At 42.7% G+C, this 27,603-nt stretch overlaps 1 protein-coding gene across 1 annotated transcript in view; it reads left to right on the forward strand.

The window, feature by feature from the left end:
- rfx4 (regulatory factor X, 4) overlaps window positions 1–27,603 on the forward strand; it is a 171,796-nt gene that overhangs the window by 118,005 nt on the left and 26,188 nt on the right. Inside the window, exons 11-15 of the mRNA XM_060840046.1 lie at window positions 3,722–3,866; window positions 5,456–5,550; window positions 14,392–14,509; window positions 23,964–24,083; window positions 25,765–25,917. Coding sequence (XP_060696029.1) covers window positions 3,722–3,866; window positions 5,456–5,550; window positions 14,392–14,509; window positions 23,964–24,083; window positions 25,765–25,917 — 631 coding nt within the window. The remainder of the gene's footprint in view (window positions 1–3,721; window positions 3,867–5,455; window positions 5,551–14,391; window positions 14,510–23,963; window positions 24,084–25,764; window positions 25,918–27,603) is intronic.

Below are 27,603 nucleotides of genomic sequence, written 5' to 3' on the forward strand. Positions count from 1 at the left end.
CACAGGGAATTGAGTTAGACCCCATCTACAACCCCCTGAGAAAAGGAACTGGAAATAACATCACCACAGGAAATGACACCATCTACCCAAGGAAACCCAAACATATAAATAGAAAGCAGGAATTATCAGCAGTGCTTCATCCAGAGGCCCACTGAAGATGTTACCTAGTAGGGTAACGAAACGTCTGGAAATGAACCTTGCAGCTCAGCGAGCAAACCTACATCCAGAATGGAGTAGGGACTGTCTTATGCGGAGAGACTGAATATATTGGGTCAAACTTGTTGGAATGTAGAAAAATATAGAGGCAACTTTATTGAAACATATAAGATTCTCAGGGGACCTAACAGGATAGGTGCAGGAAGGTTGTTTCCCTTGTGGGAGTGTCTATAACAGAGGGCACAGTCTCCGAATAAGGGGTCACACAGTTAAGACAGAGATGAAGAGGAATTTCTTTTCTCAGAAGATAATGAGTTTGTGGGATTCTTTGCCACAGAGGGTTGCGTCATCAAGTAATTCCAAGACTGAAATAGACTGATTTTTAATTAGTAGGGGAATCAAGGGTTATTGGGAAAAGGCAGTAAAATGAAGTTGAGGATTATCAGATCAGTCATGATCTCATTGAATAATGGAGCTGACTTATTTGGCTGAATAGCCAACTTGAACTCCTTTTTGTCTCATGGTCTTATAATTAAAGACATGACAAAGATATCAACAGACGTAATAAAATCATTATTTGCTAGGGAAAGGACAGGTTGATGCAACATTGAATATCAGATGAGCAATGAAATAAGGGTATTTAAAATAAAAGCAGAAAAGAGGAAATTAAATAAACGAACTGAAATAGGATAAAGCCCTGGGGCCAAATGGATTGCATCCGTGTATTTTGAAAGAATCCCAAGAGGAGACAGCAGAGATTTTACTTTGCAGCTTTCATAATTAATTAGTGGAAGGTGTAATGTCAACAGACTGGTGGATAGCTAATGTAGTTCCTGTATATAAGAATGGGAAAGTACACATCCAGGGAATTATAGCTTATCATAATTGATAGGAAAAATAATGAAATTCTTGATAAATGAGAGAAGAACACCTCAAACTAAAAATATAAGCATGATTAATCAATGTAGATTTTATTGAATTTATTGGTGTGATAACAGAGACATTCAAGAATAGTGAATTAGTCAATATAATTTATTTGGATTTTCAAAAGGCCTTCAATAACACACCCCATAATAAACTAATGATGAAGGTTTGAGAATGTTGATTAAGTGGACATGTGTCTGAATGGATTGCTAGCTGGCTTCAATACAGAAAGCAGATAGCCAGAGTAATGGACCATTATTTGCAATGGCTCAACATGAGAAGTGATATTCCACATAATACATCTAGGACCACTCCTGCTCACAATTTACATTAACCATTAGGATTTGGAATCAAAGGTACAACTTCTAAATTTATGAATGACATCAGGTTGGGTGGAATTGTCAATTCTAACAAGCACTGCAACAAATTACAGACTAACACTAATGAACTTAAGGATAGGCAAGTACATGGCAGATGATGTCCAACAGATAAAGACCACGAGTTCATTTTAGTAGGAAGAATAGTGATGTCACCTATTACTTGGAAGGTGTCAATCTAGCTGGGATAGAGAAACTAATGGATCTTGGAGTACAAATATACCAACCACTAAAAGTTAGAACAGAATCCCTACAGTTGGAAAGAGGCCATTTGGCCCAGCAAGTCCACACCGATCCTCTGAAGAACATCCTGCCCAGACCCATCACCATACCCTTGCATTTTCCATGGCTAACACACCTTAACCTACACATCCCTGAACGCTATGGATAATTTAGCATGGCCAATCCACCTAACTTGCATATCTTTTGACTGTGGGAGAAAACCAGAGCAGCCAATAGATACCCACACAGACTTGGGGACAACATGCAAACTCCACATGGCCAGTCACCCAAGGGTGGAATCAAGCTCAGGTCTTTGGCAGTGTGAGGCAGCAGTGCTAACCACGGAGCCACCGTGCTGCCCAGTTTCTGCAAATTAAGAAGGCAATAAACTAAAAAAGGAAACCAGTCCTGGGGCTTATCTCTGGAAAGATCAAATAGGAAAGGAGGCGAGTTACGCTCAGTCTGAAGGAAACCTTGATTAGGCAATGCTTAGAGCACAGTGCACAATTCTGGCTTCCATATTGTAATAGGGGCTCATAACCTCAGGAGAAGGAGCAGTTATGATTACAAGGGTTGACACATCAGAAAAGGTTGGCAGAGTGAAAGGTAGGCCAAGGAGTGACCTTTTATGTCTTTAAATTCTGGAAGGTTTCAATAGAGTGGAAGTAGAGAGAATAATGCCACCTGTGAGTGAAGGTATAACTAGAAATCGCAATATGGGATACTCACCAAGATATCAAATTCAGAAGAAGCTACTTTAGACAAAGAGTAGTGAGATTGGGAAACTCATTCCCAATGGGAGTATTTGACATGAATTTTAAATATGCTTTCAATGGGAAGGTAAACAAGCAGATGAGGGAGAAGTCAACATGGTTACACTGACCAATTTCTATGAGGAAGGATGGGGTAAGCTCAAATGGAGCATAAATGTCAGCATTGACATTATGGGCTGAATGGCCTGTTTTTGTACCAGATATTTCATATAATCCTAATGGTATGACTTTGTCAAAATTATAGCTTCTTCTGGCTTGATGCAGAATTAAAAACTTTTGTTTTATAACACTCAGCATCTCTTTGATTCATTCTCTGGATGTGATTATCACTGGCACCCCAGTTACCATGAGAAAGTAGTGCTGGGTCTTTGATCATCACTGGAGTCCATGTAGTGATAGTGTTCCAATGGTGATATGGGGTAGAGGATTTAGCAATGAGAATGATTGTGATGACACAAGTCAAAATGGTGTTTGAGTTTGGGTGATTGGTTGTTGATGAAGGCATTAGCACCCTCAGGATTATTCAGCAACTGCTAATCAACCATGCAGTCCCATACTATGGTGGATATTGTTAATTGTTGCTTAATAATATGGCAACACGAGTGGTATTTCCCACTAACTAGATGCTGCTACCACACAATTGATCCAGGTATCGTATGAATTTCAGTGTCAGTACAATGCAGTGTAGATCCCAAAGATGGCTGATTGAATCAAACAAAATGTTCCTTCTGCTGTTCATAACAGGTAGAGTAAAGACTGAACTCAATCAGCCCATGCTTGCAAACCCCAAAATAAAATGTCTGCTGTTAGAGTTGGGTAATGCTTGGCTGAGCAATCCTGAGTACACTAATAGCTACACAAACAACTACTTTACAATAATCAGTTTAGCCCATAACATGGCTCATGTATGCTTGCCAGAAGTGACAAGCACTCATGCACAGGAACCCATTCTCTGTGTCAAAGATATTATGTTCAAGCTGTATGCTTTATTTTTGAATTACCTCAGAGGCTGGACTCACTTTTTGCCTGATGATGCCATGGCCAATCAGTCTTGGCTTGCCAACCAATCAGCACCCTTTTATTCTATAGTAAAAGTTGTTGCAGTTGTTTGAAATTTGGTATTCTTGCATTTGTCCTGATGAGTACAAGGTAAAAACTTTCAACATGTATACTTATTTCTTATGTGCACGTCAATCGTGATTATTTTGCTATCACACAATGATAAATAACCATAAATAATTAAAGAAGCCTGTTATTTGAACCCTGTAGGCATCACGGGCAGTCATTCACAGTGCAGATATAACTTTCCAAATGTTGGAGGACTGGCGAAATGTGGATCTGAATAGCATCACTAAACAGACGCTGTACACCATGGAGAATTCCCGAGAGGAGCACAGGAAACTCATTGTGAAATGTAAGAATGAATTAGTCACAAAATAGATATTCACAGTTAGTCTCTCCACTCACTGACATCTGTCTTAAGCATTCCCTTTTAAAGACTTGTCAAAAAGACTTCTCAGAACAAATAGCCCTTGCGCACAATCATTTCTCCCAACGCACAACAGAAAATGTCACAAATTTTAAAGGTTTTTGAATTATTTAGCCATGCCTAGTTATTAGTAAACAAGTGTTTAACTTGGATGGATCTGGCAGACAAATGATGGAGGTTCAATGGTCTTCCTTTATGTTACCATGCTCTGTCCAGTTATTTTCCTGAAGTTGTCTTTGAGTTGTGGCCCCTGCTGAAATACAGAGGCAGGATTTAACTACACACAGCAAGATATCACAATTTCACAAAGGTAGATGTTCAATTAATCTGTATCAGTGAGGTTAGCTGAGGGATAAATATTGGACCAGAGACCTAGAAAGAACTGCCCTGGTCCCTACAAAACTGTGTTGTGGGATCTGTCAAGTCTGTCAGTGACAAGAAATGCCCCATTTCTGGGCAGCCTAAAGCCCAGCTACTATGGTGCCATGTTATCACCATCTCCATATTGAAGAAAGGACCAGGTAATGCTCTGCCCCCTTTGTCTGCACTGAGACTAGATCTCCCCTTCCAGAAGCTAGATCTTCCCTGCAGTGACTGGATCTCCCTGCTGAGACTGGATCTCCTTCTGCAATGACACTGGATTTTCCCCTCCCAAAGGTTGGATGTCCCCCTGCAGAGACTAGATCTCCCCCTGCAGAGACTGGATTTCCATTAGCAGTCAGACTGGATCTCCCCCTGCAGCTAGACTGATCTCCCTCTGGTGTGAGGCTGGATCTCCCCCTGCAGCTAGACTGATCTCCCTCTGGTGTGAGGCTGGATGTCCTTCTGCAGTTAGACTGATCTCCCTCTGGGGTGAAGCTGGATCTCCCTCTGCAGTTAGACTGATCTCCCTCTGTGTGAGGCTGGATCTCCCCCTGCAGCTAGACTGATCTCCCTCTGGTGTGAGGCTGGATGTCCTTCTGCAGTTAGACTGATCTCCCTCTGGGGTGAAGCTGGATCTCCCTCTGCAGTTAGACTGATCTCCCTCTGGGGTGAGGCTGGATCTCCTTCTGCGGTTAGACTGATCTCCCTCTGGTGTGAGGCTGGATCTCCTTCTGCGGTTAGACTGATCTCCCTCTGTGTGAGGCTGGATCTCCCCCTGCAGCTAGACTGATCTCCCTCTGGGGTGAGGCTGGATCACCCTCTGCAGTTAGACTGATCTCCCTCTGGTGTGAGGCTGGATCTCCCTCTGCAGTTAGACTGATCTCCCTCTGGGGTGAGGCTGGATCTCCCTCTGCAGTTAGACTGATCTCCCTCTGGTGTGAGGCTGGATCTCCCTCTGCGGTTAGACTGATCTCCCTCTGTGTGAGGCTGGATCTCCCTCTGCGGTTAGACTGATCTCCCTCTGGGGTGAAGCTGGATATCCTTCTGCAGTGTGTTTGCTGTCTACCAATCTGTGTGATTGCAGTAATGTTCCTGTGTCTTTGTCACCACCACAGCTCACTGGCCTTTTCTGCACCTTTCCATCTCTTTAGTGTATCAGGAATTTGATCATCTTTTAGAGGAGCAATCACCCACTGAGTCCTACATTGAATGGCTGGATTCCATGGTGGACAGATGTGTTGTCAAGGTTGGTAAGCAGAATTTGACCTCTCTTCCTAATCTGAAAGCAGAGACATGAAAGTTCCTGAGTTTCTAAATACCTGGAAAGAGTAAATATCTGAATGTGTGGGATCTGGTGAGAGGTCGTGAAGAAGCAGGACAACAATCGCATCTTAGGAGGACAGCATGGACATGATGGGTCAAATAGCCTACTTCTAAGCTGTAACGAATTAACAATTCCATAAGACTATTTTGAATATTTCTTCACTTGTTACTGTTTTCTTGCTTCCTTTCACGAATGCACTGACTGAGTGCATTTCTCATTGAAAAGCTCCTTCTCATGTGCCTTTCTCTTGCGCTAATGTTTTGAGTAACACTGATTTACATAGGGAGTGGAACTCAGCAATTCTGGACAATTCCACGAGGGAGAAAGGAGCAGGAGTGTATCTGGATAGGGTGACATTGAGAGGGATGGCAGGGAGTTCTTGAGGAGGGATAGACACCAGCATGGACAAGCTGGGCCAACTGCTCTGTTTCTGAGCTGAGATGTTCGATAATTTATCTGGAGGCTAAGAAGACATGTGAATCTATAATAAATGATAGCATATGGTAGCAAGTCACAAGTCAGGAGTGTGATGGAATACTCCCCACTTGCCTGGAAGGCTGCATCTCCAGCAAGACTGAAGAAGCTTGGTGCATTTTTCAGGGGAAATGTGGAGTAATAGGGTGGGGAATAGGTATGTGTGGGATACTTATCAGAGGGTCGATGTGGACTTGATTTGGGCCTAATCCCCACTGTAGGGATTCTATTCTTATCTATTCTATTCAAAGCTCCAACCAGCCAGGACAAAGCACTTGACTGGCACCACATTCACATGCATCCACTCCCTTCCCTGCCAACGCTCAGTAGCAGCATTGTGTACTATCTACAAGATGCACTGCAGAAATTCACCAAGGACTCTCAGACAGCACCTTCCAAACCCACAACCACTGCCATCTAGAAGGACAAGAGCAACAAATACAAGGAAACACCATCACCTGCACATTCCCCTCCAAGCCACTCATCATCCTGCCTTGGAAATATATCACCGTTCTTTCACTGTCACTGGGTCAAAATCCTGGAATTTCCTCCCAAAGGGCATTGTGGGATCTACCTTCAGTAGGTGGACTGCAGCGATTCAAGAAGGCAGCTCACCACCACCTCCTCACAGGCAACTAGGGGACAGGCTATAAATGCTGGCCCAACCAGCAAAGCCTAAATCCCTTGAGTGACCAAGAACGCAATGCAGATATGTAGGGGAGCAGATGAACTTTGGAGTGCATATCCATGACAGTTGTTGGGATTTGAATTCAGTTAATTAATCTGAAATTGAAGGCTTGTCTCAGTGATGGTGACCATGAAACAATAATCTTTTGTTGCAAAAACATTGGTTGACTAAGGCCCATTTAGTGAAGTAAATCTGCTGTCCCTACCTGGCCTGGCCTATATGTGACTCCAGACCCACAGAAATGTTTTTAAATTCATCGTAGAATGTGGACATTGTTGGCAGGGCATACAATTATTACCTTTCCTTAATTGCCCTGGAGAACATGGTGCTGAGCTGCCCTCTTGAACTACTACAGTGTTCAGGGATGTGTATGTTAGGTACTTTAGTCAGGGGTAAATGTAGAGTAATAGGGTAGGGGAATGGGTGGGTTACTCTTCGGAGGTCGTTATGAACTTGTTGGGCCAAATGGCCTGTTTCCACACTCTAGGGATTCTATGGTCAGTCCATTTGGGAGGGAGTTCCAGGATTTTGACTCAATGACAGTGAAGGGATGGCAATATATTTCTAAGTCAGGATGAAGAGTGGATGGGTGGGGCATTTACGGGGGCTGGTATTCCCTTTTATTTGCTGCCCTTATCCTTCTAAGCTTGAAAGTGTTTCAAAGCTATCTAAAGAGCTTTAGTGAATTTCAGCAATGCAATTGCCGATGGTACACACTGCTGCTACTGAGCATCAGTAGTGGAGGGATTAAATGTTTGTAGATGTGGTACTAATCAAGCCTGTTGCTTTGTCCTGGATGGTGTCAAGCTTCCTGAGTGCTGTTGGAGCTGCACCCATTCATGCAAGTGGGGAGTATTCCACCACACTTGTGATTTGTGCTTTGTCGATACTGGACAGGTCTTGGGGAACCAGGAGGTGAGTTATTCGCTGCAGGATTCCTAGCTCCTGACCTGCTTTTGTAGCTACATTGCTTACATGACCAGCCCATTTCAGTTTCTAATCAATGGTAATCCACAGGATGTTGACAGTGGGGTATTTGTAATGCTAATGCCAATGAATGTTAAGGGCAATGGTTAGATTCCCTCTTGTTGGAGATGGTCATTTTGGGCACTTGTGTGGCTTAAAGGTTATTTGTTATTTGTCAGCCCAAACCCGGATATTGTCCAGGTTTTGTTGCATTAGGGCATGGACTGCTTTTATAACTGAGGAATCATGAATGGTATCGAACATTGTGCTATCATCAGTAATGAGGGGTCAAGACGTCACATCAGGTTAAGGTAGTTGGTTTAGAGGGGAAACGTTTTCATCCAGAGACTGGTGGAACATGCAGTCACTGCCTAAAAGACTGGTGAAAGCAGAAACACTTGTGCTAATTTTAAAAAAATTCTATTCTATCGTACTGGACTGCAGGCCAAGAGCTGAGAAATAGGTTTAGATTAGATAGCTCCTTGTCAGCTAGCACCGACAAAATGGGCCAAATGGTCTTCTTCCATTCTGTCAATCTCTTTACCAGCATTTGAATTAGGAACAAGAGTAAGCCATTTAGTGCTTCAAGTTTGCTCCACCATTTGGTAAGGTCATGCTACCTCAGCCTTACAAACATCCAATAACCCAGTGTCTGCAACAAGCAAGAATCCCAAAGGCTCATGCTCTTTTGAGAAGAAAAAGAATTCCTCATCACTATCTTAAATGGGGATTCCCTGATTTTTAAACTGTGTTTCCTTGTTCTAGTTTCAGACACAAGGCAAGACTTCCTATAATCATCTGCTCAGTCAGGTTCTCTCTATAAGTCTCAGTAAGATATTAGAGTAAAAAGTGAGGTCTGCAGATGCTGGAGATCAGAGCTGAAAATGTGTTGCTGGTTAAAGCACAGCAGGTCAGGCAGCATCCAAGGAACAGGAAATTCAACATTTCGGGCCAGAGCCCTTCATCAGGAATTCCTGATGAAGGGCTCTGGCCCGAAACGTCGAATTTCCTGTTCCTTGGATGCTGCCTGACCTGCTGTGCTTTAACCAGCAACACATTTTCAGCTCAGTAAGATATTAGATTAGATTCCCTACAGTATGGAAACAGGCCTTTTGGCCCAACAAGTCCACACCAACCCTCTGAAGAGTAGCCCACCCAGACCCATTCCCCTACATTTACCTCTGCCTAATGCACTTAATCTTCACATCCCTGAACACCATGGGCAATTAAGCATGGCCAATTCACCTAACACGCACACCTTTGGACTGTGGAAGGAAGCTGGAGCACCCGGAGGAAACCCGAGCAGACAGTCACCCAAGGCTGGAATTAAACCTGGTCCCTGGCGCTGTTAGGCAGCAGTGCTAACTACTGAGTCACCGTGCCACCCTTAAAGATATGATTCAATCTTTCTACTACTGTAAGAACTTCAGTATTTGACAATTGGGAAAAATCCCACTCAAGCTCACTGTTCTGTTTCTCTTCATCACCAGAGGTGTTTTTTTTTTGGTGAAGTCTCATGGATAGTCAGCTGGAAGAAGGAATCTTTCTCTTTATTGCTTCCTATTTAACTCAAGGGCTCAGGCTAAATGTGATGCCGACTGAAATTGCTTGACTCAATTGCTGAAACTGGCTTTTCAACTCAGCAAGTGGAATTTGCAATTTGATCCACCCATTCTGCAGGTAAAATAAGTAAATCTCACAAAAATCACACAGGTAACAGAGGATCACTTAAATAAAGTTAATATCGCCCAAGGCATCGCCCTCTGGATAAGGGAACAGGATTCCAGGAGAAACCAATAAACCTTGTGAATGAGACATTTGGTCTGACTTGTATCATTTACTTCCAAATGGAGCTCCAATGTGAGCAGTGTGTTCATTTCCCAGTGTTACTGTTTTTATTAAAACTGTTCTGTCCACAATTTAATAATAAGGGGTGGGTGGGGAGATGTTGCTTGGGTCTGAGAATTCTCTACCCCAGAGGGCTGGGGAAGCTCTATGTATGATTGATCGATTTCCAATTATCGATGATAGCGATGGGATGAGTTATGGTCATTGAAATCTTTGACCAGCCATGATTGTACTGGATGGAGGGCCAGGTTCAAAGAGTTGAATGGCCTACTTTTGTTCCTGTGTTCTTTCTATTTATGTCATTGAAAGTAGGCCATAACAAAGTTCTAAAGAATTGGCATGATTCTGGGAGGTCTTGTGACATAGTGGATACCACCCCTGCCTTTGAGCTAGAAGTTCCAGGTTTGAATCCCACTCCAGGATTTAGTGGCTCCAGAAGGTGCTCTCTTGATGTGATCAAAAATTGATTAGTGATAATTGACCTGTTAATCCTGTAAATGAGGGTTTCTGACTCTCCTGCCTTTTCAGGCAATGACTTCCAGACTTTCTCCAGTTTCTGGGTATCAAAGATCCCCTCAGAATCCCCTTAGAACCTCCATGCTGTTACCTTATATCTGCACACTCTGGGTACGGGAGGTGGTAAGAGCTGGAGAGAGGTTACTGATAAACCATGCGTTGTGCAGAGTGAGTGCCTATTAAAGTACAGCCTCTGGTGATCTATTTCAGGAAAGGTATATGATCTGTTCTCCTTGCATGCTATTAAACACATTTAAGTATAAGGCATGTGTGGATGTAGGTTTGCTCGCTGAGCTGGAAGGTTTGTTTTCATTAGTACCCCGCTCCTCCTCCTCTCCCACTTTCACTAGTATTCTTACATACAGATGGGGAAGGACATCACTCTGACTGGGACAACACGTCCATCCTAGGACAAGCCAAACAGAGACACGCACAAGAATTCCTAGAAGCATGGCATTCCAACTGAACCTCTATCATCAAGTACATTGACTTAGACCCCATTTACCACTCCCTGAGAAAAGAAAGGAAAGGACATCACCACAGGAAATGACTTCAACAACCCAAGAAAATCTAAACACATAAATAGAAAGTGGGTAATATCACTAGTGATTCATCCAGAGGCTCACTGATGATGTTACCTAGTATGGTGATGAAGTGTCTGAAAACGAACCTTCTCGCTCAGGAAGCAATCCTACATCCAAAACCTCCAACTGAGTTGCAAATCTCAAAACTCTCTGTAAGGCATTGTTCTGATTCGTGGAGCTCAGTATCACACTAGGCTGAACCCTTGTCCCATAGCTGCTCTCTGCCAGGTTTGGGGTCAGTGTTGCCTGGGCAGCAGCCCTGTATAATGTATGGGTCTGAAAGGGTTAATACTGCAGAGTTCCCAATGATAATGTCACATGGATCAGTTTAAGATTTTGAAGAATTGAGAACAAACACCAGGTCTTCCTCAAATTTTCTGTAACAATGCCTATTGTATCAATGTAACCTGTAATTAGGATTATAGTAAAATATTATGGAGATTGGAAATAAAAACAGCAAATATTGGAGAAACACAGTAGGTCTGGCAGTATCTGTGGAAAGAGAAACAGAATTAGCCTTCCTTGTCCAGTCTGATTGTTCCCTTTGACTGAAACAAACCGGAAAATGTTTTTATTTTAATCCTGTTGGCAAAGGTGGCAGAGCAATTAATGGAACAGACGTAAAAGTTCCCTGAGCAAAAGATAAAGGGAGTGCTCATATAGTAAAAGAGAGATTGAGATGGAAAATGAGTGTTAATGATAAGTGTGAATAATAAAAAAAGGTCAGCTCTGCTGAGAGCAAACCCTGCAACCAAGGCATGGGCATAGTGGGGTCAAGTGGAGAAGGGAATATCATCAAAATAGAGGGCAAAATGGTCAGAAGTTGTTGAATACAATGTTGAAGCCTGAAGACTGTAAAGTGCCTAAATATATTCTGAGGTGCTCTGCTCCTGCTTGCACTGAGCTTTGTAAGATGTAAATGTTAGCATCAGAACAAGATGGTGCACTGAAAAGGCCAGCAAGTTAGCAGGGCAGCATGGTGGCTCAGTGATTAGTACTGCTGCCTAACATTGCCAGTGACCTGGGTTCGTATCCACCCTTGGGTGACTGTCTGTGTGAACGTGATATGAGTGTTGGGAGATATGTGTGTTCCTTAACCCCTCATTACGTGGAAGTGCCTGTGTTGGACTACAATAGACAAAGTCAGAAGTTACATGACACCAGGTTATAGTCCACCAGGTTTATTTGACATCCCAAGCTTTTGAAGTGCTGCCCCTTCGTCAGGTGAAGTGAGGAGATGACACACGGGCACTGGATTTATAACCTGAGAGATCAAAAGGTCATACAAATACTGAATAATAAGTCTCTGCAGCTGATCAAGAATGTCAGACAGTGTGAGTAAAGTGTCAAGAGCAGGATGGGATGTTCTATAATGCGATTAATGAAGACAGAGAGGTAATTAAAAATAAGGTAGTGCTGGACACAAATCAAATGACTGAAATAACATGCTAGGTAGGAGTTGCATGCTGAGGGTCAAACCAAAAATAATAAGTAATCCAAAACTGTACAAACTAATTAAGGGAGAAAGATCATAAGTTATCAAGGTGATGTCAAAACCAGAGCACTCAGAGAAAACCCACATAGACATGGGGAGAATGTGCAAACTCCACACAAAGTCAGAAGTCACACAATACCATGTTATAGCCCAACATGTTTATTTGAAATCACAAGCTTTTTGAATGCTGCCCAAAGAAGATTTTACAAACACAGAACAGTGTGGTGGAGTCACATGTAGCGTGACATGAAACCAAGATCATGGTTGAGGCTGTCTTCATGAGTACAAACTTGGCTATCAGTTTCTGCTCGGCGATTCTGCGTTGTTGTGACTGGAGGCTGAATGTCCCTGACCGCTGAAGTGTTCCCCGACTAGGAGGGAACAGCCTGCTTCTTGATTGTTGTGCGGCATCCATTCATCCATTGCCGTAGAGTCTGCATGATCTCACCAATAAACAATGCCTCAGGGTATCTTTGCCTGCAACATATGAGGTAAACAACATTTACCGAGTCACACGAGTAGTTGCCGTGTACGTGGTGGGTGGTGTTCCCATGTTGATGGTGGTATCCATGTTGATGAACTGACATGTCTTACAGAGGTTGCTTTGGCATGATTGTGTGGTGTTGTGATTGAAGTTGTCCTGAAAACTGGGTAGTTTGCTGCAAATGATGGTCTGTTTAGGGTTTGGGAGATGTTTGAAGGTGAGCAGTAGAGGCGTAGGGTTGAACTTGACAAGATGTTCTTTGTCATCGATGCCATGTTGAAGACTGTTAAGAACATGGCATACTTTCTCCGTTCCAGGAAAATACTGGACAATGAAGGGTACTCTATTGGTTGTACATGGCAGGTACTCATGTAATTCAGACAATGTTGTCTATCCCAGACGTTGCAGGCAAGGATGCACTGAGACATGTTATCTTGGCGAGATCATGCAGACACTATGACAATGGATGAATGTACCCTTCACAACAATCACCAGACAGGCATGTTCTCTCCCAGACGGTGAACACTTCAGCAGACAAGGACACAACAACACAAAGTCGCCATGCAGAAGCTGATAGCCAAGTTCCATACTCATGAAGACAGCCTCAACTGTGATTTTGGGTTCATGCTGAGCTATGTGTGACCCCAGCACACTGTTCTGAATATGTAAAATCCTCCTTACTGTCCTGTTTTGATAACATCACCTTGATAACTTGTTATGAAGTTTCTACCTTAACTAATTTGTACAGTTTTGGATTACTTGCTATTTTGGTTAGACCCTCAGCATGCAATTCATAGCGTGTTATTCCAATCATTTGATTTTTTGTAATTATCTCTCTGCTTCAATTAATGGGATTGTAGATCATCCCGTCACTTTTTATGCAGCTGTTAAGACTTTACTCACACCATCTGACACTCTTGGTCACCTGCAGAGACTTATTATTTGGTCTGTCAACACGCCACTCACACCATTTGTATGACCTTTTGATCTCTCTGATGTTAAATTCTATGCCTGTGTATCTTCTCTTCACTTTATCTGAAGAAGGGGCAACACTCCGAAAGCTTGTGATTTCAAATAAACATTTTGGGCTATAACCTGGTGTCGTGTGACTTCTGACTTTGTCTGTGTGGAGTTTGCACATTCTCCCCGTGTCTTTGTGGGGTTCCTCTGAGTGTTCTGGTTTCATCCCATAGTCCAAAGATGTGCAGGTTGAGTGGATTAGCCACGGCAAATGTAGGATTCCAGGGGTAGGGGATGGGTCTGGTTGCTGTATGGAGGGTCAGTGTTGGACTTGATGGGTTGAATGGCCTGCTTCCACACTGTAGGGATTGGATGACATTAGTTGCTAATATGGACTGAACAGCCATGAGAAGTGGACATTGGCTACACAAACCAAACTGCCCTTGAGCTGATTAGTTGTCTCTAAGCCAGTTGAGAGTGCAGTTATAAATCTGAGGTCACATGCAGGTCAGACCAAGAAAGGACAGCAGATTCTTCCTCAATGGGTGTTGGTGAATCAAATGGGCAATTAAGAATGGGGAACAAATGCTGGCCTTGTCAGAGGTGCCTATATCCTGTGAAAGAATAAAGAAAACAATGTTTTCATCGTATCATAAGAGAAAGGAGCACTATTTAATTGTGAGATAATTCAAAGATTCACCCTCCTCTATTCCAAGTGACCAATACTTCAAGAATGTGTCTTTTGTAGGTTGCTGCACAGAGGCCTGGGAGTTTGAAGAGACTGGCTCGGCAGTTTCTATTGATGTGGTCCTGCTTTGGTACGAGAGTTATTCGGGACATGACATTGCACAGTGCACCAAGTTTTGGTAAGTTATCACTCATTCAGTTTTGTGTGCACTCATCTTAGTGACCAAGACCCTCTTGCAATCACATCACATAGAACAGACTGCATCACAGAGCAAAGCCCAATTATAATCTTACCTTCATTGTCCTGTCATTCTTTATCCCAGAGAGTAATGGTCATTGAATACATTGAAGGCTTTGTTTGGCAGCTTTTATGGGAGGACAGGCCTGAAAGTGGAAAACAGAACAGAAGGGTAGTGTTGACTATGAGGGGAACTGGATATACACATCAGGAGGTGAGGCTTCAGTTATGTAGGGCATCAATGAGACAACGTCAACTGTGTACTATATTAGTCCGCTTATTAAAGGAAGGGTGTAAGTGTGTTGCAAGCAGTCGGAACAGACTCATGAGAAAAAAACAAGGAATGGGTGAAAAAAACTGAAAGAACTGCAGATGCTGGAAATCTGAAATAAAAAACTGAAATTGCTGGAAAATCTCAGCAGGTCTGGCTGCATCTGTAGAGAGAAAGCAGAGTTAACGTTTCAGGTCCAGTGACCCTTCTTCAGGACTGATGATAGCTTGAAAAAAGTGGTTTTTATACAGAAGATAGGATGGGGGAAGGGGGGAGAATAAACAATAGGTGGGGTAGACCCCAAAGAGAGAGAGAAAAACAATTGTCTCCATTAAAGCTATTCATTTCTGCCAAACTGTCCTTTGACCATTCCTTTATCTGTCCAACTGTTTTTCTCATATAGAACACCAAATGCGCTTCTGGCAAGGCCCAAGGCAAATATATCCTCTCACACTCTGCTCTTTTTGAGTATCTTTATTAAAGCTCCTCCAGCTTTTGCTGCTCTCTGGAGAACAATGCCATCTTCTGCCATCTCTCCACGTAATTAAAGTCTCACAGCTCTAAGACAATTGTGATGGATCTCCTTAATGTGCAACTGGAACCAGGTCCATGGGAGGAAGAGAGAGTTGAGGAACAGTGGGGGGTGAAGGGTTAGCAATCTGGGATTCAGTAATTCAGGGAATAGATCACAGGGTGACTCTGTGATTGTCTCTGCTTCCATAGTGCCAAAGTCTTGGATGTCACTAAACATCTACAGAATACCGTGAAGAGGGAGAGTGAACAGCTAGATTCATGCTTCACGTTAGGACCGTTGTAGGTGGGAAGCGGAATGAGGTCCTGCTGGCATGTTTTAGAAAGCTGGAAAAAAGATTTTACTCATACAGAAATGAGAGACCTGTTGTCAAAGCTTTTTATCTTTTGCTCATCAGGACAAATGCAAGAGTACCAAATTTCAAACAATCACGTCAATTTATATTATAGAAGACAGCAATGGAGAACCCATTAAGAGTTAATGGATGATAATCAGTCAAGCTGACAATGTGGTTCTTGTACACTTGCCAGAAGTGACATGCATTGATGTAATGGACCTGCTGTCTGCAAACAAAAGGAATATGTTCAAGCCTGACACCTTTTTTGAAATACCCAGGAGCGTGGGAAGTCTATGGTGCTGCATTGCTTTTTCATAACATTGCTTCAGCTAATCAGCACCCTGTTTTCGAGAAACGCCTGAAACGAAAACCTTTACAGGACTATAGGGAAAGGACAGGGCGAGGGGGACTAGCTCAGCGAGGAGGCATGGCAGGGAAGGGGATAACCTCCTTCCTGTGCTGAAAAAATTGTCTGACTCTCATTCAAAACTGCTACCTTGTTGATCCGTTTGGCTGATACTGTTTTTGAATAATTTTACATTTTCTCCCCTTTCTGGACAATCATGTTGTGTGCACAGTTTTAAAAATTGACGTTTTTCTTTTTAAAACAGTGCTGTTTTGCACACGGGCTGGTTGAATTTTGCTGACTCAGTTCTTACAGTGAGCTGTGGCAGCTCAGACAGCAAGTTTCCAACAAAGAAACTGCTCCCCTCCCCGTCTCTGCATTTCAAAGGCACGGCTGGGGTTGGGGAATATTTTGATAAAGGTTTCCTCTCTCAGAAATGACTAATTGACAATAGCCACCCTCCATGAATCGCTGCGTGTTAGCGTTTTATGGGGCTGTGTGCAAGTCTCTTTGTGAACTGCCATTGGTGTTTACAGTTGGTACCCCATAATATGGAGATTGTATTATCCAGTGCAAGTTAAAAGCATGAAGTCTCTTTCAAATCCAATTCCTTGATACTGTCTGGAGAAGAACGTTTCTTGTTTAGTGTTGCTCTTGCCCTTTCTTGCTGTTCTATTCAGTCAGTCTGTCATTTTTAATACATTAGCCCATGCATTTTAATTAAAAAAGACTAGTTTAATGCAACTTAACACATTCATATTTCAGTTGAAAAAAAATCCACAGGGATTCCTTTGCAACAAAAAAGTACCCAGTGGTACCAAAGAAATGGTTATGAATATTGCTGCTTTATTATGATAATTTTGGTCTGGCAAAACCAATAGGAAAGAGAGTCCCCTGCATAATCCCCAAGAAACAAACAAGTAAATGAAAATGTAATGGAACCAAGCGAGGTAGCTATTCACCTATTTAATCTGAACAGTGCCTGCAAAAGCAGCAATGGAAGGGCTCAGCTCTGCTGTTATTCATCCCGTTTTCAACTTAGCTCATTTGTTGATGAAACTTCAATCCACAACTTTGGCACCTCTAGACTTCACTGCTCCAATCCTTTCTTCATCAGGGTGGCACAGTGGCTCAGTGGTTAGCACCGCTGCCTCACAGTGCCAGGGACCCAGGTTCGAATGCATGCTTGGGTAACCCTCTGTGTGGAGTTTAATGCCAACCAACCTCACCTACCCCCCCAAGCGCGGATTTCCTCTGGGTGGTCCAGTCTCCTCTGACAGTCCAAAGATGTACAGGTTAGGCAGACTGGCTGTGTTGAATTGCCCACAGTCCTTCAGGGAGGTGCAGGCTAGGTGGGTCAGCTGTGGGAAATGCAGGGATTGTGTATGGGGGTTGGTCTGTCGGGATCTTCTTCGGAGGGTTGGTGTAGACTTGATGGGCCAAATGGTCTGCTCCCATGCTCTCGGGATTCTATGATTCTTTTTCTTTGGCAGTTCCTCAGGATGGTTTGCATCCATTCGAGTTGGTGTGGGTTTTGTGGTGCCTGGAGCCACAGATGGTGAGGCAGGAGGGTGAGATGCGCTGGGTTGCATGAGCTCTTTCCGCTGCTCAAGCTTCCTCTCCACATACACCACTCGGCGATGCCCAAAGCTGTCGGTGCCTTCACAGCTGCTTCTTCTTCAGTTTGTGCATTCCAGGCCAAGTGATTCCCACATGTTGGTGGGGGTGCTGCATTTATTTACGAAGGCTTTCAGGGTGGCCTCCTCGTGATCATTCACCACTGCACAGTTCAGAGTAGAGCATTTGTTTAGGGAGTGTAGTGTTGGGCATGCAGATAATATAGCCTGCCCACTGCAGCTGATCATGCATAAGCAGTGCTTCAGTATTGACCTAGGAAAGGACGTGCACATTGTAGGCCTATCTCACTGGTGCTTTGCAGGATTTTGTGGAGGCAGTGTTATTGATAACTCTGCAGGGACTTGATGTGTCAGTTGGATATGGTCCATGTTTCTGATGCATACCGAGGGTGGTACCATGCTGGACTGTGAGCTTGGTGGTTTGAGGCCTTGGATTTCAAACATTCTGTATTCATGCATCCAAAGGCTGTACTGGAGTCGATGTTAGATTTCATATTCAATGTGTGCTTGCTCTGAGAGTAGGCTCCCGATCTATAGGAAATGACTCACATTATCCAGGGTCACGTTATCGATTTTGATGGTCAAGGAAGGGCGATGCGGGGGACAGTGTTGTGCGGTGGGAGTGGGCTGGTGGAGAACCTTTGTCTTCTGGATGTTTAGTCTGAGGTCCATTCTCTCATACTCCCCAATGAATGCATCAGTGATGGTTTGCAGTTTGGTCTCTGAGTGTGCACACATGTCAGTGTTATCTGACAGACGTTGGGTTGGTCTGCCTGGAGGCATCAACAGTTGAATTGTTTCCCACTCATGTTAGTTAGCTCCTCTCTGGCTTGATATAGCTGGGGTGGAGTGTTGCAGTGAGGAAGATGGAGAAGCGTGTTGGTGGATTGGTGCAGTCCAGACTGCACTCCTGTTGGGTCTGCATTGGATCCATTGGTGAGGACCACAGCTTGCAGACCACCGTGAAGCAGACAGGCAATGATGACAAATTTCTGCGGACAGCTGAATTAGCTCAGCGCTCTCCTGATGAGCCTTCCATCGTGCACTTTCCATGTTTCCGATAATGTATGTTGAATGGTTCCTACAGTCTGTACACAAAGCCAATTACACTGGCAAGCCAGGTAGTACACTAAAGTTACATTTCTCCCAACAGTTCCCATTTCAGAATGAAATTGCATGCAGCATCACCTGCATTTATAACTTCCACAAGTTACCCAATATACATGTTCCCAAAGAAACTGATTGTTCATTAACAATGTGTTCACTCTTGTCGATTCCACTTTGGTCAGCCTCTGCACATGTATTCCAAACATATACTTTAAATCATGCTTATCACATAAAAGCATGGCTGTTCCTGTAGTATCTGCTCGATTTAAGATTGATGATCCCTCTCCAGGGAATATCGTTCCTGTAGTAAGTGCAAGCGCCATGGTAAGCTGATCCATTTCTGTTGCTGGTGAACAGTGGAGCTCTGGAACTCTTGGTTGTTCAGTGCTCTCTACAGGATTCATCTTTCCGATCCACTGTCTGTGCATACATGTCTGTGGTTGCGGCAATGTACCTGTTCATTCACACTCACTGTGTATGATCAAGCTGGCAACAGCTCGGCATTGTTTCCATGTTGCCACATGGGCTGTCTTTTATTGAAGTGTTGAATATTTGTACTCTGTTCCAGCTCAACTCTGGCAATAATTTGATAATTTTATGGAAATGAAATTTGCCTTTTTATTCTTCGACCTTGATTTTGTCACTCATGCTTGTTACATAGAATATAGAACATTACAGCGCAGTACAGGCCCTTCGACCTCGATGTTGTGCCAACCTGTGAAATTTATCTGATGCCCATCTAACTTACACCGTTCCACTATTATCCATTTGTATGTCCAATGCCCATTTAAATGCCCTTAATGTCGACGAATCTATTACTATTGCAGTTAGGCTGTTCCACGCCCCTATGACTCTCTGAGTAAGGAAACTACCACCTAATATCTGTCTAAGTCTATCACCCCTCAATTTAAAGCTATGTCCCCTCATGTTAGCTTTCACCATCTGCGGAAAAAGGCTCTCACTGTTCACCCTATCTAACCCTCTGATTATCTTATAAGTCTCGATTAAGTCGCCTCCCAACCTTCTTCTATCCAACAAAAACAGCCTCAATGCCCTTAGCCTTTCCTTATCAGACCTTCCCTCCATACCAGGCAACATCCTAGTAAACCTACTCTGAACCCTTTCCAAAGTTTTCACATCCTTCCTTTCATGGTGTGACCAGAAATGTATGCAATACTCCAGGTGCATTTTTACGAGTATCTTGTACCGCTGAAGCATGACTTGTGGCTCTGAAACTCAATTCCCCTACCTATAAATGCCAACACACCATATGCTTTCTTAACAACTCCATCAACCTGGGTGGCAACTTTTAGGGATTTATGCGCCTGGACACCAAGATCTCTCTGTTCATCTATGTTGCCAAGAATTTTACCATTAGCCCAATATTCTGCATTCCTATTTCTTCTTCTGAAGTAAACTACCTCACACTTTTCCACATTAAACTCCATTTGCCACTTGTCAGCCCAGCTCTGCGTCTTATCTATGTCCCTTTGTAACCCACAACATCCTTCGGCACTATCCACAACTCTGCCTACCTCAGTGTCATCCGCAAATTTACTAACACATCCTTCTGCGCCCACATCCAAATCATTTATAAAACTGGCAAACAGCAGTGGCTCCAAAACAGATCCTTGTGGTACACCACTGGTAACTGAACTCAGGATGAGCATTTCCCATCAATCACCACCCTCTGTCTTCTATCAGCTAGCTAATTTCTGATCCAAACCACAAAATCGTCTTCAATCCCCAAAACTCCTACTGTGTGGAACATTATCAAATGCTTTACTGAAGTCCATATACACCACAGCAACCACTTTACCCTCATCCCCCTGTTTTGTACATTAGGCTTCTGTAGCGTTTTCACTTTTGGACAAGCAGTTTGGATGCAGTGTGACATTAGTCTTTGAACTGGATTACTTTCCATACCTTTAGTACATATATTTCTCCAGTCAAGGATTGCCTTGTGTAAGTCTGCACTGGATTGCTCAATTTCTTTATGATCCATTTGGCAATTTTCAAGCATTCCCATTTGACTGGAACCAGTGTGGAGTTAATCTATTGTGGAATAGCTGAATTCTTCATCATAAATGTGGGCCATTGTCACCCATACCAGAATCTGAAATAAAGTAACAATTGAAGTACTTCCAGGCATTCTACAATCTCAATGGTAATCATTAGACTAAAACCCATTAGTCGGAAAAAATAGTTGATGATCACAAGATAATTTCTATGAAAATGAAGAGTCTATTCCATACTTTGTCCATGACAAATTCTCATTTTCTCGTCTGGGATGTCATTTATCATGAGTGGCATATACCTTTCTGAGCTAGGTATTTGTTACAAATGCTGTACTGGCTACTGTAGTCCTTAATCTCATTGCTTATTAGCTAGTTTTCTTGCCTTCCTCAGACTGGTCTCAATTCTTCAATGGATGTGATTCAATGCCTCTTTTCTAATCTCTTTCGGGATAATGAATTTGTTTCCTTTGTTCAAGATGCCATCTTGGGCTATGCCCTGCTGTGCTTTTCCAGCGCCACACTTTTCAACTTCGGTCCAACCAGTCCATGCTAAACATAATCCCAAATTAAACTAGCCCCATCTGCCTGATCCTTGCCCATATACCTCCAAACCTTTCCTATTCATGTATTTAGCCAAATCTCTTTTAAATATTGTAATCGTACTCACATCTATCACTTTCTCAGGAAGTTCATTCCACATGTAAAGCACCCTTTATGTAACACGTTTGCCCCTTGTGTCTTTTTAAAATATTTCTCCTCTCCCCATAAAATTGTGCCCGCTCGCCCTGAAATCTCTCATTCTAGGGAAAAGCCAACTATAATTCTCTATACCTCTCAGTATTTTGTAAACTTTTATCAGGTAGCCTCCCAACTTTCTCTCCTCCAGTGAAAAAGACTTAGGCAGCCTTGCTTTATAACTCAAACCTTCCACACTCAGCAAGCAGACATGAGGCGTAATGGTAGTGTCACTACCTGTGAGCCAGCTGGTGTGGGTTCAAGTCCCACACGTTCAGCAGTGTATCATAATGTCTCTGAGCAAGTTGATTGGAGAGAAAAAATAAAGCAGACCCAGAAGGGGGCTTGTGACACAATGTTAGTGTCCTTACCTCTGGACTATAGAGGCCTGATTTCAAGTCCCTCCTGCTCTAGCAGTGTATAATAATATCCCTGAGCAGGCTGCCTTTTTTAAAAAAAGAAACAGATGCATAAGAGGTCTGGTGGCACAGTGGTACTAACCCCATCTCTGAACCAGAAGGCCTGGTTCAAGTCCCACCTGCTCCAAAGGTGTGTAGTAATATTTCCGAACATTAGGAAATAACCATAAAACAGATCTAGGGAGGAGTCTGCAGAACAGTCTGTCCCAGGCAGGGACTAGCTTGCGCACACCACAAATAATCTCTCTATATTGGGGTTCAACAACAAATTATGTTCCTTTCCAGTCAGGCTCCCTGAGTTATTACAACAAACGAATACAGTAAGCAAGCATTCATTCTATATCTGAGCATAACACTATTCAGTTTGCATTAACTCCCTGGGTGCAAATGCAGCCGGTTATCCTTGCTGCATAAGGGTTACTCCAAATCCTCTATCGATTACATTACACTGTAAATGACTTCATCATTGACATGGCAGTACCTCAATACTGGTGTTTGGACTCGGGTGGTTTTCCCCTTGCCTGTCATCACGGATTGTTTGATTCTAGAGAAAGCTGCCCTTGTTTGCGACTCAATCCTATTCCATATTCAGTGTGCTTGCATAGGAACATCACATATTCTGATGATAAATTAGGCAAGAACTTTTCTAAATTGTTCACAAATCTAACAAATTATTGTGCCAGTTTCACATCCATTGATTATTGTACTTCTGTCACAGTTCTCACTTTGTAGGTGCAGGGACTCGACTTCAGGCATCTTCAATTGCGTCTTTCTTGTTCAGCTTCATCTGGCAAGCTCTGCAGTAAATTCTAGTCATGTTCTGTCATGGATTCTCCCATTGTGGCTCCACGTCCATCGACTGGCAATTTGTTTATGATGGTTTCCACTCTGAAAAGTTCACTAATTATTTTTTTTTTACTTCTTCCTTGTTTATTTCAGTAGCTGACTCATTACAGCTCTCAAAATCCACTCATTTTCAGCTACTCCACTCCGACACCATCTTTCAAGTGGTGTATGGAATGCCTCCCATAGGCTGAACACACAGGTATTTACAGCAGAGATAGAGGTCACCTGACTATGGTAAACCATAGTACAATTGTATTTCTCCAAACTCTCCATAAATGTTAGCTCACCCAAAGCTCTGCCTCCCAAATACTAATTGGCACCAAGATCCATTCACCGTCACCCACTCTATTCTCTCTGACCAGTATCACCTTCCTATACTGTAACAGCCACATGATTTCCAAGCTCTCATTCTCAAGTTCGAATCATGGTCTAGCCTCACAGTCACATGTGTCCTCTATTGCCCATTATCTCTGTCACCTCCTCCAGACCTCTAACTCTCTGCAATTTCTGCACTCTTCTGATTCAGTCATTCTGCATATTCCTAATTTCCATTGCTGTACCATCAGCAGATATGCATTTGGCTGCCCAGACCCTAACTTCAAGAATTCCCTCCCTAACCCTCTTCTTCTCTTTGCCTTTTTCAGACACTTCTTAAGACAAACCCCAATGACTAAACCTTTGGTCACATTTCCTCATATCTTTTTATGTGACTTGATGTATTTGATCATCGCTCATGTGAGGTGCCCTGGGGAGTCTTAAAATGTCAAAGGCACTATATAAAGTGGATGTGCGTTTCAGTGATAGAGTTGTTTCCCAACAGCCCAACAGGATTCAAGAAAATCAGAGTGACCCCATGTGGATTCCGTTGGCATGCTACAACAATAACTACTCATATTTATATCGCACCTTTAACATATTGAAGCATCCCAAAGTTCAAAGTATTCTAAAACAAAAATATGACAACAAATCCTCATAAGGTGATATAATAACAATGCATTCTAACAATAATATGCATTCTAACTAAGGTACTCTACAAATGTAACAACAGTTTCCTACTTTTATACCCAATTCCCTTTGTGATAAACACCAGAAGTTAAATGTTGGTGCATAATAAATATTTCTGTAAATGTTTTTTCATCTGTTCCAGGCTCCTTTCACCTAATCCACCTGACATTTGATGACTATGTACTTTATCTCCTGGAATCTCTGCACTGTCAGGAGAGAGCAAATGAACTAATGAGAGCAATGAAAGGAGAAGGCAGCTCAGGTAAAGACTGGACGTTATTACAAGTTTTCATGCACGCTGCTTCGTCACTCTCCTTTAGCTGCCTGGGCACCAAGTTCTGGAATTTCCCATCTGAACCTCTCTGCCTCCTGTTAATGTGCTGAACGTGGGTGTATGGGATGTAAGTTGCAAAGATTGCAGATAAACCGAAACTTAACTCCCTATGGAAGTCTAGTGAACGGTGAGGAGGACCATACAGAGACATAAAGTCAGAATGGGCAGACATGTGGGAGTAAAAATTTAATGCAGATAATGTGACTTTATCCATTTTGATCAGGACCATGAGGACAGGAAATGTAAACTAAATATAGCAATATTTAAAAAAGGGAGTGCAGAAACAGAGGTGGAGATTTGAGTACACAAAGGTTTGAAGGTTGAAAGACAAGTTGAGGAAGAGGTTAAAATGTGTACAGGGGTCCCTGATTTATGAACAAGTACTCATACTTAAGAATGGGATCTTATACAGGGATGTAATTTTAAAGAACCAACATATAAACATTTCCTGTACTTTAAAGCAGTTCCTTTATATTGTATAAAAACCAAAAGAACTGTGGATGCTATAAATCAGAAACATTCAATATTCAAGAATTCTAAGGCTAGTCTTAAAACTTGCCTCTTTGACGAATATTTTGGCCATTTATCTCCCAGCAGAGCTTTGTGATAAGTCACATTTGAACAATAAGAAATAGGAGCAAGAATAGACCATTCAGTTCCTTCAGCCTACATCGCCAGGCAGAAAATTAAAACTTATCTCATGTAGCCAGACTTTCCTGTTTGATCATCATAAATCTTGACTCCTTTATCAGTCAAAAAACCTTTCCAATCTGGGCTTGAATATATTCAATGATGCAGCCTCCACTGCTTGCTGGAGCAGAGAATTCCAGACTATCTCCCTGTGAGAGAAAAAATCCCTCCTTATCCCCATCTTAAATGGGATACCCATTAATTTTTTAAAAGGTGACCCTGGTTCTGGATTACAGAACAAGGGGGAACATCCTCCCAGTATCACTCTGTCAAATCCCCCCAGAATCTTGTATGTTCCAAGGTCACCCTTTAGTCTTCGGAATTTCAATGTGCTTAGGCCCAACCTTTTCTGATACAAATCCCTGAACCTTCTCTGAAATAGTTCCAGCGCAATCATATTCCTCCTTAAATAAGGGGACAAAAACTCCTTAAATAAGGGGACAAATGTATTTCGCCAATGCCTTAAAGGTTACAGCAAGACTTCCTTACATGTAACAAAAGAACCTTCCACTTATCTTCCTTCCCTGTTCCTGCCTGCTAACCATTCATGGTTCACATGCAAGAACACCCAGATCCCTCTGGACTGCAACATTTTGCCGTCTCCGTCTATTTAAATAAGTTTCTGCTTTTCTATTCCTCCCAGAGCGGACAGTCACACATTTTCCCACATTATAACACTGTTGTGAAGTTATTTGGGATATTTTGCAAAGCTAACTACAAAAGCAAGTCGTTGTTTTCATTTATAGTTCCTGTTTACATATACTTTAGTCACTGCTGTTGTAGTTAGTGTAGCACACTGCACCATGACCATATGATTATGGCACGAAAATTAATTGTATCGAGAGGTTAATATTGATAGGTAACCATCGGCACTGACTTATTCACTGATGGACACTTTAATCTTTACGTCAATGTGCAGGAGACAGAAGGGAAGAGGCGGGACAGACAGACCACAGCCCTCCGACACAGTCCCCTGGCCCTTTCTCTCCTGCAAAATCTGTCACAGCTGAAATCCAACCAGCCTCACCTGTCAGCAGTCAGTCACCCGAATACACTGCATTAACAGCACCAGGTGAGACCTCATCTGCAAATTACTCAGGGCAACAAGCAAATGGTCTAGTGAACAGAAGAAATAATGAGCTGAGTACCTGATTCCTAATGGACGTAGAGATCAACTTGCGTAAGTGGAGGCAATGGTATTATTGCTGGACTGTTAATCCAGAGACCCAGGTCATGTTCTGGAGCTGAAAATGTGTTGCTGGAAAAGCGCAGCAGGTCAGGCAGCATCCAAGGAACAGGAAATTCGATGTTTCGGGCATAAGCCCTTCATCAGGAATGTTCTGGAGACCTGGGTTCATATTCCATCATGGCAGATGGTGGAATTTGAATTCAGTAGATATCTGGATTTAAGAGTCTAATGATGACCATGTCGACTGTTGGGAACAACCCATCTGGTTCACTAATGTCCTTTAGGGAAGTAAGTTGCCATCCTCCCCTGGTCTGGTCAACATGTGATTCCAGACCCACAGCAATGTGGCTGACTGTTAACCACCCTCTGGGTTATTAGGGATGGGCAACAAATACTGGCCGAGCCAGTAACATCCTCATCCTGTGAATGAATGAAAGAAAGAAACACTAAACTTTAGTTTCTTAGGTAGACAAGGAATTTTACCCACCAGCTGGACTCCTATCTATTTTTGTGTGGCCTTTTCACACAGTGGGAAGGTCCTGGGTTGCATTAGAGACTTGTACCTCTTCTGGATCCCCATGCGAGCACTGCAAGGAAATTGTATTTCTTCCCATATGCACACTCTTCATGCATTGGTCCTGGTTTTGGAAGCCTTAAAAAGGATGCATCTCCTAGGAGAGTTTCTGACCACTGGGGAGATGCTGGGTTGTATCAGAAGAATGGAACCTTCTGAAATGTTGGTGTCATACTTTGCAAACTTCCAATATTTTTGAAAGTTGTGTCACAGGAAGACAGGGTGGTATAGAAGATGTTGAGCGCGTTTGCCTTCATTGCTCAGACCATTGAGTAAAGGAGTTGGAACATCATGTTGAGGTTGTACAGGACATTGGTGAGCTACATTTGGAATACTCTGTACAGTTTTGGTTGCCCTGCTATAGAAAGGATATTATTAAATTGGAGAGTTTTCAGAAAAGATTTATCTGAATGTTGCTAGGAATGGAAGTTTTGAATTGTAAGGAGAGGCTAGATTGGCTGGCTCTTTCCCTGGAGCTTGAGGAGGTTGAGGGATGACCGTATAGCGGTTTATAAATCATGAGGGAGATAGAAAGGATGAATCAGAAAAGTCTTTTCTCCAGGGTGGATGAGTTCAAAACTAGAGGGCGTATGTTTAAGGTGAGGGGAATAAGATTTAATAGGGGAAACCTTTTTACACAGGTTGGTTCATATGTGGAAGTGATAGATGCAGGTACAGTTACAACATTTAAAAGGCATTTTGATAGGTACATGAATAGAGAAGGTTTAGAGGAATCTGGGCCATAAGTAGGCAATTGGGGCTAGTTAGGTTTTGGAAACTTGGTCAGCATGGACTAGTTGGACTGAAGGGTCTGTTACCCCATGCTGTATGATCTATGAGAGTCCGTTAAGAAGAAGTATTCAATTAGAAACACATAGATGTGTTTTGCAGTGATTCATCATAGGGCTCTATTTTGCAAAGATTACATTGACTACCATTTTGAAAGTGCTCACATGCATTGAAGTACTTCTTTCATTGGAAGAAATGCCATCATG

This window comes from Hemiscyllium ocellatum, chromosome 19 (genome assembly GCF_020745735.1).
Source record: "Hemiscyllium ocellatum isolate sHemOce1 chromosome 19, sHemOce1.pat.X.cur, whole genome shotgun sequence".
NCBI classification, from domain to species: Eukaryota; Metazoa; Chordata; class Chondrichthyes; order Orectolobiformes; family Hemiscylliidae; genus Hemiscyllium; species Hemiscyllium ocellatum.